At 44.3% G+C, this 16,949-nt stretch overlaps 2 protein-coding genes across 4 annotated transcripts in view; both read right to left on the bottom strand.

The window, feature by feature from the left end:
- TMEM45A (transmembrane protein 45A) overlaps window positions 1–7,335 on the bottom strand; it is an 80,639-nt gene extending 73,304 nt beyond the window's left edge. The window contains exons 1-2 of one of the 2 annotated variants that reach the window (XM_030204082.1): window positions 7,291–7,335; window positions 3,786–3,886 (exon numbers count right to left, since the gene is read on the bottom strand). Coding sequence is in view for 1 of the 2 variants with exons in the window: in XM_030204080.1 (XP_030059940.1) it covers window positions 2,543–2,592 (50 nt within the window). In the remaining variant the exon portion in view is untranslated. Of the gene's footprint in view, window positions 1–2,542; window positions 2,615–3,785; window positions 3,887–7,290 lie in introns of those variants that run through there. The other variant, XM_030204080.1, reaches the window with a different exon arrangement.
- Window positions 7,336–11,642: 4,307 nt separating this feature from the next.
- LOC115470686 (E3 ubiquitin-protein ligase MPSR1-like) overlaps window positions 11,643–16,949 on the bottom strand; it is a 57,201-nt gene continuing 51,894 nt past the window's right edge. For both annotated transcript variants that reach the window (XM_030204078.1, XM_030204079.1), the window contains one exon: window positions 11,643–12,772. In XM_030204078.1, coding sequence (XP_030059938.1) covers window positions 12,701–12,772 — 72 coding nt within the window. In that variant the 3' untranslated portion in view covers window positions 11,643–12,700. The remainder of the gene's footprint in view (window positions 12,773–16,949) is intronic.

Here is a 16,949-nt window from a genome sequence, read left to right as displayed (position 1 = left end):
TTAGAGTTTTGTGCATCTAGGCCTAAATGTGAATGTGAACCAGCGAGGGCTGCTGGGGATTGTGAAAGCTTGCAGCCTGCATCCCTCTGCTAAACCCACAATATTCAAGCCAGAATATAATAATGTAAATAATGAAAGACCGTATTTTACCTCCAAGCAAACTGCCACCATACACATGGACCACCGCTAATGAAAATGAAACAAAAAGCTACAGTGCCAGGGGCACAATGACCATTGGAACAATAGGGCAGTGTCCGAGGGACCACAGCAGTAGGGGGCCTACTCTCTGCTAGCTTCAATCTAATTTAATCACTTCTGGTAGGTGGTTAGGGGCCCATGGCCCTTATTGCCCAAGGGCCCAGAAAACTGTCAGTCCGCCCCTACACAGTGCTTTTACAGTGGCTGCTTTTGCACCACACTCAGGCTGTCACCTGTTGTAGTTTACTGGCCACCCTCTTCTCTCCCCCCAACATGCGTTTTTTTTTTTTGTTTCTTGTTTTTAAATTTACCTCCGTGGCGGTTCCGGCAGCGAAGCGTCAGGGAAGGAGGCGGCGCTCTCGACGTCTAGCCTTCCCTTCGCTGTGTTCCGCCTTCTTTTGACGTCATCCTTGACGTCAGAAGAAGGCGGAACACAGCGAAGGGAAGGCTAGACGTCGAGAGCGCCGCCTCCTTCCCTGACGCTTCGCTGCCGAGCAATGCGATTGGTTGTTTCATAGCTCCGCCCTCAACGTCATCACGTTTGACGCGTGGGCGGGGCAGACACAATGCGATCTCACCCCCTTCACTTTGCTAAGAGAGGCTTCAATAGAACGTTGGAGGTGCGTTTTATATAGAGAGATAGTTGTATTAAATAATAAAAAGGGAACAATATGCTGTGCAACTGTTGTTTATAAATCACAAATAGAAAACAATAACAACAACAAGCAACTATAATAACCCCACCACCAACACTCTTCCAACCCAACAATAGCTGACTTCTACTATCCCAAGGAATCCTAATCCACCCTGTTAAAATGTCCAGGGGTACAAAATACAACCCGCTCTGTATGCCCTAGAGGGGAGAAATATGCCCTATGAAGAACTGTTATGATTTTTTACTCTGTGAATAAATGTCATCAACAATCTCAGGATTCAGTTTATTTCTCTTGTCTTCCATAGTCCTTCCCACAATAAAAAAAAAAAAAAAAAAAGTCTTCTTAGAGGATGTGCTGGTAGCACGAATGTGCAGGATCCCCAATGCAAATTTGGCTAGTTGTGGCCTGCATGTTTGCTTGTTTTTCCAAAATATCAAAATATTGTGGGGGGGGGGGGGGGTTTGTTACATTTGTACCCTGCGCTTTCCCACTCATGGCAGGCTCTATGCAGTGGGCAATGGAGGGTTAAGTGACTTGCCCTGAGTCACAAGGAGCTGCCTGTGCCAGGAATCAAACTCAGTTCCTCAGTTCCCCAGGACCAAAGTCCACCACCCTAACCACTAGGCCACTCCTCCACTCCTCATTACTCAAATATAAATAACAGACCAGTTCATTAACAGCCTTCAAAGTAGAAAATGACACGGGGATAAAGTTTGTTCCTGTCCCCATCCCTGCCCTGTATTGGATTTGACCCCGTCTTGTCCCCTCAGGCATGGTCCCCCGTAGTTACCGAGTGTCCCGGTCCCTACCTTAGCTTCAGGAAGAGGCTAAAAAAACATTTCGCTTCCCAAAGACTGCTTCTAACAATCCATTGACTTCTAACTGCTAGTGTCCATTATCCTTTCCTATGATGTTCTTGGTCTCATACATTACACTAATGGTCTCTAATTGTTCCCATACCTCACACTAACATTATCGGCTTTTACCTCACCTAGAATGTAAACCAGACTGAACCCTAGAAAAGGGATATTAGCAGTATGGAAGAATTGATTTGATTCTCTTCCCTCCTATTCTACTGCCCAGTGGGGTGAATTTTAGCCAAGTTATCTCATTCTAATTTACCTTAGAAAAGCCTGAAGAGGGACTTGAAACACCAAGCTTTATCTATGATATCACACTGCATTTCACTACTGACACATTATACATTTCCACATTTCTGCCAGTTTTCAACGTCAATAGGTATTTGATTCGAGGGCGATACGACTTGCATGCGATTTTTTCCCCCACCCAACAGGGGCTGCGAAACAGATTGGCCTACTGTGGTCCTATTTCATCGAGGCTCTCCGCCTGCTTTAACGACTGGAGAGTTACAGGCAGCCTCCTCTGGGGCAAACAGCCTGGCAGCAAAAAAAAACGAATGAAAGCAGGAAAAACTGATTATGTGTCTTTAAACACCCCCCCCCCCCAGCCCGATCCTCATACAGCAAACACATCCACCAACAGCACACATACAAAAAATGTTCTCAAATCTCTTTTCGAATGGCAAAAAGTTTGCAATCCCTTACACACAAACCTTATTCCTAATCTAATAAGGAGCACTATCATTTTACGAAAATGAACTGTAAGTTCCACATTTTTTTTGCAGTTACATTTTCATTTTCGGATGCCTTTAATTAATATCCACGTACCCAAAAGATGAATATGCGCTTGTTTCTGGAAATTGAGATATTAAGCACATCCACGTCCCCTGAGATGCTATCACTGGGGTCGCCGCTCATTGGCTACTGCCTATCTGGCTTGGGCTTCCGATTGGTGCTCCCGCGTGTCAGTATCCGGAACTTCTGAATCGTCCACGTGTACTGTTCTTATGCCCCTGGCGGTCTCTGGGGCTAATGCAACGAGAAGGTGATACAGTATTGCTGAGCTGAGGTTGTAGGGATGAGAGCGGCAAAGAGGACTACCTTGAACAGAGAAGCTGCCTGCCTACAAGGGAGAAGGACAAGAATCAGGCACTGCGAGGGAGAAGAGCCATAGGTGCCAACTTTTCAAAATGATTTGGGGTGCCAAACACAGTACAAATTACTCCTCCTTGTATACAGTGGAGGAGCTTGCTCAGTATTTGGGATGCTCAGCACTCACTGCCATCCCTAGAGCTGGCTCCTATGTGAAGAACTGCCCTGGGCAGAGAAGTTCCAGGGGTGAAGGAGAACAGACTGGGATGGGGAGGGTTGCCCTGGAAATATAGCCCTGAGGGGCCCTGAGGTGAGGTAAAAAGAGAAAGAGAGATGGGCAACTAAGGTCTATAGCAAGGGGAAAAGAGAAGCTGCAGATATGAGAGGGATGGAGCAGGGGAGAAACAGGCAGCACCAATACCAAGTGAGGCAAAGGGAGAAAAGTAGTGGTTTCGGAAGAAAGAGACTGGGAGGACTGCCCAAACCAAATAACCTACATGGTGGGTGGGGAAGGCAGTGTGACAAAGGCTGGGGAAGGATGGAATGCCCTGGTCAAAGATGATGCAAGGAGGAGGGCTACCCCAGGGCAGAGAGGCTGCAGGAACAAGGAAGGCCACTCTCAGAAAGACTGAAGGGATCAGGGAGCATTTCTGTCTGGGACAGGGAAGGTGAAGAGGTTGAGGGGGAGGTTATTAAGTCAGGACCTTTAGGCGACTGTGAATGCTGTGGTTGCAGTGAGCATAGTTTAGCAGCAAGAGGCAGCTGGATTGGACACATGAGATTAACCCCCTTCCTTTCTCTAAATCACTTTCAAAGCAGGCCAGCTGTTTGGACCATTTGTGGACCAAGCTGCAAGAAAAGCACACTGGAGGACCTGTGATCTTATCACACTATGCCCTGCTCCATCCTTATGGTGGCTGTTGGCCTGTTAATGGCCCCAACTAAAGAAAATGAAGCAAATTCAGACTATAGCTCATACCATTCCAGTTATTTGGAGGACCATCCCTTGAGTTAGAAACTCTCCATCTCCTTTCCTTAGCGGTAGTGTTCAAGTCTAGTCCTTCCTTTTAAGAAATGTTTCTGACAAGGACAAAAACAGAGCTGTGAAACTATACATCAGAGAAAATGTTTTTGATTAAAAATATAAACAATTATTAATTAATGAACTAGAGTGAACTAGCCAAATATAGCCATGAGGATACATAGAGATTTTGTAGGTGCCCCCAAAATGTAAAATATAAGACTCTGAAGAACATCCTCCATTCCCTAAAATGTTATGAGTTTGCTTGCATTTCAGTTTTCCATTCAAACCATGGAAAACCTTGTAATCCACTGAGGAAGTCAGCAAAAACACATTTTAAGTCCAGGCCTGAGGTGATGATGTGGAGCAATTGAAAAAAATCTCGCTTAACCTGAAAGATGTACTGAGTCAAATCAACAAATTAAAGAGTAGTAAATCACCTGGACTGGATGGTATACACCCTAAGGTACCGAAAGAACTCACAATAAATTGCTGATCTGCTGATAGTGATCTGTAACCTGTCCTTAAAATTGTCCATAGTACCTGAAGATTGGAGGGTGGCCAATGTAATACCAATTTTTTTAAAAGAGTTCCAGGGATGATCCGGGAAATTACAGACCAGTAAGCCTGACTTAAGTGCTGGGCAAAATAGTGGGAACTATTATAAAGAATAAAATTACGAAATACATAGAGTCCACGTGGATTTAGCCAAGAGAAGTCTTGCCTCATTTCTTTGAAGGCATGAATGAACATGTTGATAAAGGTGAGCCAGTTGATGTAGTGTATCTAGATTTTTTTTTTACAAAGTTCCTCGTGAGTGACTTCTGAGAAAATTTGAGTCATGGTATAGGAGGCAATGTTCTGTTGTAGATTAGGAATTGGTTATTAGACCGAAAACAGAGGGTAGGGTAAAATGGACATTTTTCTCAATGGAGGAGGGTGAACAGTGGAGTGCGACAGGGATCTGTGCTGCGACAGGTGCTATTTAACATAATTATAAATGATCTGGAAATTGGAACGAGTAGATTAAATTTGCAGATGACACAAACTATTCAAAATTGTTAAAACATTGCAGGAAGACCTTAGGAAATGAGATGACTGGGCATGGCAAATGAAATTTAATGTGGACAAATGCAAAGTGATGCACATTGGGAAGAATAATCCAAAACATATTTACCTGATGCTAGGGCCCACCTTGGAAGTCAGTACCCAAGAAAAATATCTAGGTGTTATTGTAGACAATGTTCTCAGATCTTCTGCCTAGTGAGTGACAGTGGCCAAAAAAGCAAACAGGATGTTAGGAAAGAGATGGTACTATAATGTCTCATTCCATGGTGTGACCTCACCTTGAGTATTGTGTTCAATTCTGGTCACCATATCTCAAAAAAGATATAGCAGAATTAGAAAAGGTTCAAAGAAGAGCAACCAAAGAGGGGATGGAACTTTTTTCATATGAGGAAAAGCTTAAGAGGTTAGGGCTCTTCAGCTTGGAAAAGAGAAGGCTGAGGGGAGATACGATTGAGGTCTACAAAATCCTGAGTGGTGTGGAACGGGTAAAAGTGAATTGATTTTTTTACTCTTTCAAAAAATACAAAGACTAGGGGACACTCAATTAAGTTACATGGAAATACTTTTAAAACAAATAGGAGGAAATATTTTTTTACTCAAGCAATAGTTAAGCTCTGGAACTCATTGCCAAAGGATGTGGTAACAGCAGTTAGCATAAAAAAAACAGTTTCAGACAAATTCCTGGAGGAAAAGTCCATAGCCTCCTATTGAAATAGACATGAGGAAAGCCACTGCTTGCCCTGGGATTTGTAGCATGGAATGTTGCTACTATTTGGGTTTCTGCCAGGTACTTGTGACCTGGATTGGGCAAGTTGAGAAACAGGATATTGGGCTAGATGGACCATTGGTTTGACCAAATATGGCTATTCGTATGTTTTTATGTGAATCTGTATTCTCTGAACATCTCCTGACACAGTGGAAGATGTATGTATAGCACATGTACTGCCCCTCTATTGTTTCTAAGTCTAGCAGTCTGAGAAGTATGAATCAATTTCTGATGAAGCTTCCAACCACTGATATATCAGTTAAGGGTTTTGCCCAATGTTTCAGTGGACTTTTCATGAAAAAAAGTTCAACAGTTTGATCAGTGCCAAACCTCTACCCCTTTATAGCCATTCTGCAACACAAGTTTTATTAATTAATAATTTGGGTTTCTGATGCAACTCATGCAGGTAGGATCCCAGCATCCTCTGCAGTAATATGTCTGAAATATGCATGCAGCCACATCTGGGGTAGTGAGCCTAGGAGCACATGATCATAATTCAAACTGCACAGAATTTTCTAGGAACAGGCATAAAGTTAATATTATTATGATCAGCATGGCAGAGTGAAATAACCTGCCCTGCTCAGAGCCACACAGCATCAATTGTAGAAAAAACATGGCTGACCTCTAGAATCCGCTACCTACGTTCTTGTGCCCGCTCTGCCGAACGCCTTTGGCTGAAATCCCGTGCCCATGCTGACTTCATACATTTCAAATTCTTATTGATCTCCTTCCAGTCTGCTCTTTTACTTCCCAAACAGGACTATTACATCCAGTTGACAAATTGTCTTGGCTCAAACCCTCAACGTCCCTTTGCCACACTGAACTCTCTCCTCAAAGTGCCTTCACCTCCAACTCCCCCTTCACTTTCTCCCCAGACTCTGGATGAGTACTTTCATGATAAGGTTCACAAGATTAAACTTGAATTCTCAACCAGGTCACCTCCATCTCTCCTTCTCTTAGTCCATTCTCTCAACCCTCTAGCCCCTGCCTCTTTTCTTCCTTTTCTGAAATCAATGAAGCGGAAACTACACATCTTCTTTCCTCCTCAAAACTAACTACCTGTTCCTCTGATCCTATTCCCACCCATCTACTTAACACTATCTCTTCTACTGTCATCCTTTTTAATCAGTCATATCCTCAATCTTTCACTTTCCACTGCGACTGTTCCTGATGCCTTCAAAACATGCCGTAGTCACACCACTCCTTAAAAAACCTTCATTGGACCCTATCTGTCCTTCCAACTATCACTCCATCTCCCTCCTCCCTTTCCTATCCAAGATACTTGAACGTGCTGTTCACCGTCATTGCCTTGACTTTCTTTCATATCAAGCTATTCTTGATCCACTTCAATCTGGTTTTCGCCCCCTTCATTCAACCAAAACAGCGCTTGCTAAAGTCTCCAATGACCTGTTCCTGGCCAGATCCAAAGGTCTCTATTCTATCCTCATCCTTCTCGATCTATCCGCTGCTTTTGACACTGTTGATCACAGCCTACTCCTTGATACACTGTCCTCACTTGGATTTGAGGGCTCTGTTTTTCCTAGTTTTCTTCTTATCTCTCCAAGCGTACTTATAGTGTATACTCTGGTGGATCCTCTTCTACTTCTATCCCACTGTCAATTGGTGTACCTGTTTGTGCTTTTCGTGCCGCACCTCCAGAGTCTTTAATCACAGTCAGCACTACTTCCACAATACAATCCTCTCAACCGATATCTTAAGAGCTGGACAGCGGATAAAACTTATTTAGCCTGAAACAAAGAAAAAAGCACCAGAGAAGTGCTTCTCGGGGTTAACACTGGTTTATTTAATTATCCAAAGAAGATTAGGATAAAAAAATTAAGAAAAATAGTCATAGAAATAGTCTAGAATATGACAGAAATGAGAACATATATAGAAATGGAAATTACAATGGAAAGTGGAAGCAGGACATTCTTTCAAACTCCCTGGCTTGGGAGCCAAAAGAGATGTACACTGTCCAACCTCCTATCTGGCAGAGAAATATTATATAGGGTTTCTTTTCCCTTACAAGACAAAAAGGGAGCACAAGGGGGAGGGGTTGTCACACCCCCTTAGTTAGCACCTTACAGTCAGTCAGGATCTCTAGTATCAATAAAATACACAGCATCTGTTTATATTTCCTTTTGAAGATGCATTTGGTCTGTTGTCCAAAAGTTTTGGACCTCTTCTATTCATCTATAAATACATTTCTCAAACCTTTAATTAGTATTTCCCCTATTCTAAAAGAGGAGACAAAAGTTAACTACTGCTTCCAGTTGCTATAGAGGTGTTAGGTTTCTCTTGTCAATAGAACTATTGCTTTTGACTCCAGGTATCAGGGAGATAGTGTTTGAATTGTTCTAGGCAGAGAAGGAAATAAGGTGTTACCTGGTTTATGGCTGTAAAAAAAAGGGTAATTCTCTCCTGGATAGTAGCCTTACTTCCAAGGGCATGGGAAAGAATTCTGTCTCCTGGCCATATTCAAAGGGAGAAATTCTCCCCCTTCTGCAATAATATTTTCTTATCCTGTCCTGACTACAGGATTTCTCTTTCTCTCCTCTGTCAGCCCTGCCCCCTTCACCTGGAACTTCCTTTGATCTGCATCCTAAAAGTCTCTCAAAGGCTAATAAACATACTCATGTAAACAGCAAATGGACAGCAAATGGCAGGAGCTCATTGTCTTTCACTTGCTTGGTCAGAGGAAGGTGGGGGAAGAGGTGGGGGTACTTGCTCCACCTGGCCTGCTTAATATCATTGTAATTTACAGAAAAAAAGAGAAATTTCCACTTCTCGTCTGTACATTAATTCTTAGATATTAGATACTTAGCAGCACTGAAACTGCTTGGTTCAGGCCTTCATAAGTACAAAGTACACCTCCACCAACATACCTCAGGGATGTGTCCTGGGACCTCTTCTTTTCTCCATCTATACTTCTTCCCTTGGTACTCTGATCTCATCCCATGGTTTTCAGTATCATCTTAATGCTGACGACTCCCAGATCTACCTCTCCACACCAGAAATCTCAGCAGGAATCCAGGCCAAAGTATCAGCCCGCCTGTCTCACATTGCTGCCTGGATGTCTCACCGCCATCTGAAACTAAACATGACCAAAACTGAGCTTCTTATCTTTCCACCTAAACCAACCTCTCCTCCTCCCCCATTCTCTATTTCTGTGGATAACACTCTCATCCTTCCTGTCTCATCAGCTCATAACCTTGGGGTCATTTTCGACTCCTCCCTCTCCTTCTCTGCACAGAGTGCTAAAACCTATAATTTCTTTTTCTATAATATGACCAAAATTCGCCTTTTCCTTTCTGAGCACACTACCAGAACCCTCATCCATACTCTTATCACCACTCACTTAGACTATTGCATCTTGCTTTTCATAGGTCTCCCACTTTGCCATCTCTCTCCTCTTCAATCTGTTCAAACTTCTGCTGCACGACTAATATTCCGCCAATGTTGCTATGCTCATATTAGCCCTCTCCTCAACTCACTTCACTGACTCCCTATCCGTTTCCACATACAGTTCAAACTCCTCTTATTGACTTATAAGTGCATTCACTCTGCAGCTCCTCAGTACCTCTCCACTCTCATCTCTCCCTACACTCCTCCCTGGGAACTCCGTTCGCTGGGTAACTCTCTCTTATCTGCACCCTTCTCATCTGCACCCTTCTCCTCCACCGCTAACTCCAGACTCCGTTCCTTTTACCTTGCTGCACCATATGCCTGGAATGGACTTCCTGAGCCAGTACGTCAAGCTCCTTCTCTGGCCGTCTTCAAATCTAAGCTAAAAGCCCACCTTTTTGATGCTGCTTTTAACTCCTAATCCTTATTCACTTGTTCAGAACCCTTATTTTATCATCCTCACTTTAATATTCCCTTATCTCTTATTTGTCCTGTTTGTCTGTCCTAATCAGATTGTAAGCTCTGTCAAGCAGTGAATTAATTCAATGTAAATGCTTAGGTCTTTTTACCACCTCTCCAAATCTTCATATACCAGTTACCCACAATTTGTAGAGATAAAAGACCAAGGCTGCCACTTATGAGAAAAGTAATTTATTTACTTACCAAGTATAGATACAATTAATATTTTCGCATGGGAGGATAGAACTACTGCATACATATGCTTTCTATATCTATCACTCCAACATACTGAACTGAAACAGTTATTTTTATACACTTATATCTGTCTGTTTAATTTTATTAAGACTTCCATGTGTTTGTATGTAACACCAATTGCTCTCCTATAATCTGGAATGGCGAATGCCATAACGGTACATTGTAAGCCACATTGAGCCTGCAAATAGGTGGGAAAATGTGAGATACAAATGCAACAAATAAATAAACAATGATTTACAAGGCTTCAGCAAGTTATCTTACTCGGGATCATCTGGTCTTTTTTCAAAACTATCTGGTTTCCCTCGTCTGCTAGACCACATTCTCATGTTTGTGTATACTTCCTCCTTTCTCAGGCCTGTTTGCCCATAAGGATATCATATCAGATCATAAGTTCCTGGGCCTCATGATTTATGTCCTTTGCCCTTTGACTCTACTCCAGGGTGCATAACTGTGTTTATTATCTACAGCAGGGACTGTCTCTTCATGTTCAAGTGTACAGCACTGCGTACATCTAGTAGCGCTATAGAAATGATAAGTAGTAGTATTAGTAGTAGCCTGGATAGGCAGTCTAAGCCCAGTTTCTGTTGAGAAGGCACATAAAAGATGCATTTCCTGGGTCCTTAGTGACACATCCTCAGTAAAAGAACCCTTATCTAACTTCAAAGGTCAGGATCAAGTTCTCACAGAGTCCCCACCCTTGCAATATGTCATTCTCCTTTCCTTGTCTTTAGGCTACAAGAATATTCTCTCTCCTTCCATGTCAATTGCCTTGCTCCCTTCAAATGGTAATTAGTTCTCAACAGATAGAAACCTGCTGCAGCCAAGTAGTCTCCAAATGGCCTCTTTGAACACACCCACAGTGAATTGCATGACTCAGGGCCAGATGCACTAAACTTAACGAGCCAGCAACGTGGGTTTTAAACTGGTTCTAGCCAGTTTAGCGCACAAGTAGTAAAACGGGGACATGCACAAAAGGGCATTTTCCTGTCACAGTAGCAGCTAACGAAAACGGAATGCAAATGATCCAAAGACTATTATAATGAGATGCACTACCGTTTTCTGATCCCTTTACCATGGAAAACCTAATGAGAGGTCTACACCTCTCGGGGCAAAGAATAGAATCTGAAGAAAACAAATGTTGTCAGGGACGTCCTTTTTGGATGTCCTTCACTAAAAAAAAAAACCCTCTAAAAAGACATCCTTTTTGGACGTCCTTCACCTGTAACAAAAAAACCCCACTCCAAAAAGACATCCTTTTTGGACGTCCTTCACTTATTATTATAATAATAAAAAACCCACTCCAAAAAGACGTCCTTTTTGGATGTCCTTCACTTGTAGGATCCCACTCCAAAAAAGACGTCCTTTTTGGACATCCTTCACTGCGTGATCCCGTTTAGCTCAGCTGAGAGAGACCTGGAGGTCTCTCAGCCAATCAAAGTGCGTTTAGCTGAGCTAAACACGCTGTGATTGGCTGAGAGAGGCCTAGGGGCGGAAGATGGATGGGTGTCAAAGACGTGGATGATGGACGTCCTCAACTGCGCTCTCCTGCTAGGATCACAGAAGGGAGGAACCCGAGCCACATCGGAGCCTTCCTGCAGCAGGCCATGGAGGAGGTGAGTGGCGTGGCATCTTCCTTTCCCGGGCGGCACAGGGAGGCGCAGGGACGGTCACAGGCAAAGCAGAAAAGGTGGACGTCATCAGGGACGTCCTTTTTGGACGTATTTGGCATGTGCAGAGCAGCCAGCATAACGCTTGGCTGCTCTGTGCATGCTCGACCGGTCGACTGGCTTCGGAGGGAATAGAGAATGCAAGTGAGCTACAACGAGCAGCTCATTTGCCTTCCATTTCCTTGATGCATGGCCGTTCCCTACCGATTCACTGTGGAATCGGTAAGGGAAGGGCTCTTCCGAGGACCTTAGTGCATTTGGCCCTCATTGTCTTTCAATTACCTGGCCAGAAGAGGGGAGGAAGGGGGGTGCTTGCTTGTGCTGGGCACCAAATGGCCTTGTTTGTTATGTAATCCTCAGAAGAAAAAAAATGCTCCACACTTCACCATTTGTAGATTATGTTTTTTTCTTTATATTAAACATTACCAGCACTGGACCTGCATAGTCTGAGCCTTCATCATTGCATGCCCACCAACACCACATATATTTACATCTGCCCGTAGTCGATATATATATATGGATGCACTCTATATATGTAACTGAATATTTTATAAAATATATATGCACATCACAACTCCACCTCTGCTCTACCCAAACTATGCCTCAGGAACGTCTATATCAAATCGCAAAAAGTAGGCGCATATTTTCCATGCACATACTTTTTATGAGTGTATTCAATTGCACTATTTTTTAAAATCCCTTTTCTGTGTGTAAAGCAGACTTTATACTTGGAAAAAGAGGTATAAAATTATTCCCACTGAGGTCAATTTTTAAAAAAAGATTTGTTGGGCTAACTTTAGGAGTTAGCTGAACAGAATAAATTCCCCCCCCTTTCCCGCCCACTGCTTGGGTATATTTTGTCTGGGTGAATTGCTCTCTGCAAATCTTTCCCTGTATAAAAAGCGGCATGGCTGGAAGCAATCCAAGGGCATGGTTACACACTGATATTCAGTGCTGAGAAACTAAAACTTATGGGTGGAAGTCCAGTTGGGAAAAAGTACCATCCTAAAGTTCTCCAATAAATTTACCCTTATATATTCAGCAGTAGATTTATAAGTCCAGCTGAATATACAGCTATAATTATCCAAAAAACTTGCCCATCTAGCAGACTTTTTTCAAAATATAGAACTCCTTCTAACTGGCTTGTGTCCAGGTGCTAAGGCACTGCAGGTCTTTTTCTTGTGAGCTGTGGAGGGTGACTGACTTATCTTCACTGCTCTGTAGAACGCTCATGTTCTCTGCTCACAGAACCTTCATTGTGGAAGTAGTGTCTGGGACCGACATGTGGGGCAGGTCTGCTTCATGTCCAGCCACTTTTCAATGCACTGTGAAAGAAAGATGGAGAATATAGAGAGAGTTGAAACAGAGGGAACCAGATTAGTAAATGGTGTCCTAATTTGGGCAAATAGCAATCAAACACAGCAAAGATGACAATGAAATCACAAAAAAACACAGATAATATTGGTGCTGATAGAACTTTGATCCAAACAAGGCACAACGATACGGGCCTGTGTTTCAGCCACCTGGCCTGCCTCAGGAGTCCAATCTCATAAACTGGTTTCTTTCATTTGAGACAACACGCCTAGAGTTTAACGAGCAGAACACGAGTGTAGTGGCGTAGCTAGGGTAGTTGACACCCGGGGCCGGTCATTTTTTAACACCCCCCTCCAAAATCCAGTACTAGGCATACCAAGAATACAAAACACTCAGGATCTCTAGAGCAATTCTACCATACTATAAGCAGTAATTTCTACGAGTCACATAAGGAAAAGGAAAGCATTTTAAACACTACAGTGAGCACTACAACATCAATTCACCTATTGTAAAACGAAACCAGACAGAATAGTACAGATCGTCGTTCCTGCACAGTGAATGCCAACTGAGAGCCATGTCTTTTTCACAAACACAGATACACCCTAAACCACTATAGAATAAGTAATCATAAACTTTCTATTTAGACAAACATTAAACTGAACCCCCCAAGAGGCCAGACTGAGCATACAATGCAACACCACAGAAACAGAAAATGTCCCCAAGTACTATGCGAAATATAAAGACAGCAGATGTAAATTTGAAAAAACTAACAAATACCAATCACTTTACAAATTAACTAATAGAAATAAAACAAAAATAGAAAATAAAATAATATCATTTTATTGGACTAATACATTTAGATTTCAGAGGCCAAAACCTCCTTCCTCAGATCAATACAGTATAGTGCTGTTACAGTATCCTATCCTGACCTGAGGAAGGGGGTTTTGTTCTCCGAAAGTTAGTCAAAATGTATTAAAATTAGTCCAATAAAGCTTACCTTATTTCCATGTTCTATTTATAAGCATTTATTAACACAGCAACAATACTATATCCTAAAGCAAAAAAATAAAAATATATATTTTATTTACAGTTTGTTGTCTTTGGTTTCTGCTTTCCTCATCTTCTTTTCACTGTCTTCCTTCCATCCAGCATCTGCCTTCTCTATCTCCCTGCCATCCTGTGTCTGCTCTCTGTCTCCTGTCCACTCCATAAAATGTCTGCCCTCTCTCCCTGCCCCTTCCATCCACTGTCTGCCCGCTCTCTCTCTCTCTCTCTCTCTCTCCTTCTAGCATCTGCCCTCTCTCTCTCCTTTCCATCTAGCATCTGCCCTCTATCTCTGCCCCCTTCCATCCACTGTCTGCTCTTTCACTCCCTTCTATCCACTGTCTGCCCTTTCTCTCTGCTCCTTCGATCCACCATTTGCCTTCCCTCTCCCTCTCCCATCCATTCAGGGTCTGCCCTCCCTCTCACTCCCCTTTCCATCCAGGATCTATTCCCCCTCTCTCACTGCCCCCTCTTTTCGGCTCCCAGTTTCAGCCCCATTATCCCACCTGCGGCTGCCCCTAGTTCCAGATCCATTGATTCTCCCACCTACCCCTGCCCCAGGCATGATCCCATTCTCCCTCCTGCCCACTTTTCAGACCCCAGTTCCAGCTCCATGCCCCTTCTCCCATCTGTCCCCCCACCCAGTCCCTTCTGCCATCCGAGTCCTCCCACCCTATCTGTCCCCCACCCAGTCCCTTCTGCCATCTGAGTCCCTCTCACCCCATCTGTCCCCCACCCAGTCCCTTCTGCCATCCGAGTCCCCCCACCCAGTCCCTTCTGCCATCCGAGTCCTCCCACCCAGTCCCTTCTGCCATTCGAGTCTCTCTCACCCCATCTGTCCCCCACCCAGTCCCTTCTGCCATCCGAGTCCCCCCACCCTATCTGTCCCCCACCCAGTCCCTTCTGCCATCTGAGTCCCTCTCACCCCATCTGTCCCCCACCCAGTCCCTTCTGCCATCCGAGTCCCCCACCCTATCTGTCCCCCACCCAGTCCCTTCTACCATCCGAGTCCCCCCACCCTATCTGTCCCCCACCCAGTCCCTTCTGCCATCTGAGTCCCTCTCACCCCATCTGTCCCCCACCCAGTCCCTTCTGCCATCCGAGTCCCCCCACCCCATCTGTCCCTCACCCAGTCCCTTCTGCCATCTGAGTCCCTCCCACCCTCACCCTGCCTTGTCTTCTCCCTGCCACCCGGTTTTTAAAAAGAAATCTCCGACGCGATAGAGAAGCGCAGCACCTCGTGTCTGCATGTAAAAGAAGTGGATCATCTCTCAGATTCGGGCCTTCTCTCACTGTCCCGCCCTTGCAGAAATAGGAAGTTGCGTCAGAGGAGGGCGGGACAGGTGAGGGAAGGCCCAATGAGATGATCAGCTTCTTTTGCTTGCAGTCGCAGACACGAGGTGCTGCGCTTCACTACCGCGTCGGAGATTTCTTTTTAAAGGGCTGGTGCGGTGGGGGGGTGCCAGAGGAGCGAGCAGCGGGAGCGGTGGAGCACCCCCTCTCTGCTGACACCCCACCGCCCCGCCCTTGCTACGCCATTGCACGAGTGACAGTTCTGCTTTCAATTACATTTGCTGATTAACAACACTTTTGGTGACTAGAGAGTACAGTACCTTTTATGAGATTGGACTCCTGAGGCTGAAATACAGGCCCGTGCCGAGTCGTGCCTTGTTTGAATTAAAGTTCTATCAGCACCAATAGTGACCATCTGTGTTTATTTGTGATTTCATTGTCATCTTTGCTGTGTTTGATTGCTATCTGTGATATCTGCAAGAATTGATTCTTCTGTATTGGATGCAGCTGCAGCCATGAGCAGAAGCAAATAGCCATTACTTCTGCCAAAACAATCCCTCACTGGACCATCAGGGATGAAGGTAGTGCTGGGGAGTGTGTGTGTGGAGGGGAAGAGTATCCTGCTGAGAGGGGGTCAGAAGCGATGCACTAAGATTATAGAATAATAGCATTTATATATGTGAATGTAACATTCATGTGTGTAAGAGCCAGTTGGGCACTAAGCAGTATTCTACAAGCAATTCAGAGCTGCAAGAGGATGTATACGTGGGCAGTGCATGGGCGGGTCCTACACTTACATGCTAAAATGGCACAAGTGAAAGCACCTAAATGTCAGCACACAAATACTGACTTACACTCTATTCTAGAACAGAATTTGGATGCCCAGCTGCCTTTATAGAATTTATGAACATGTATACCCTGGAGGAAAGGAGAAACAGGGGTGATATGATACGGACGTTCAAATATTTGAGAGGTATTAATCCGCAAACGAACCTTTTCCGTAGATGGGAAGGCGGTAGAACTAGAGGACATGAAATGAGATTGAAGGGGGGGCAGACTCAAGAAAAATGTCAGGAAGTATTTTTTCACGGAGAGAGTGGTGGATGCTTGGAATGCCCTCCCGCGGGAGGTGGTGGAGATGAAAACGGTAACAGAATTCAAAAATGCGTGGGATAAACATAAAGGAATCCTGTTCAGAAGGAATGGATCCTCAGAAGCTTAGCTGAGATTGGGTGGCAGAGCTGGTTGTGGGAGGCGAGACTAGTGGTTGGGAGGCGGGGCTAGTGCTGGGCAGACTTCTACGGTCTGTACCCTGAAAATGGCAGAAACAAATCAAGGTCAGGTATTGTAGGAGTATTTGCTGTGATCTCACCCACCCTGTGTGCAAATGAGAGCACCTTGTCAGCCAACATGGACGCTGCAACCTTTCACCTATATGTCTGACTACCAACTGTGCAGAAGTCAGCATTTCAGCTTGTAATAGATTTACTGAAGCCTGCACCACCTCCAAGGTCACTCTGTATCGGGAGAGAATGCATGTCCCTGAGGGAGAGAGAGTGAGAGAGAGAGCTTACGAGATAAGACGGACAAAGGAAGCTTCATACAGATGCTGGGAGTACATGGTGGGATTATTTCTGATTGGCTCCCAGAAAACTGATTGGTCTGAGAAGCGGGAACAGAAGAAGGTAGTTGCTGAAGAACCGAACAGAAGAAAAGAAGAGGAGAACACTTGCATTTCTGCAAGCACCTGATTTACCTGAGAGACTTACTGATAATACCTGGCAAAGCTTTTCCCCAGATTACAGCTGTCTACAGGATCTATACTGAGTCTGTATCATCTGTGGCTGATCA

Source organism: Microcaecilia unicolor, chromosome 5 (genome assembly GCF_901765095.1).
Source record: "Microcaecilia unicolor chromosome 5, aMicUni1.1, whole genome shotgun sequence".
Taxonomy (NCBI): Eukaryota; Metazoa; Chordata; class Amphibia; order Gymnophiona; family Siphonopidae; genus Microcaecilia; species Microcaecilia unicolor.
This window is presented reverse-complemented; position numbering and strand designations above follow the sequence as displayed.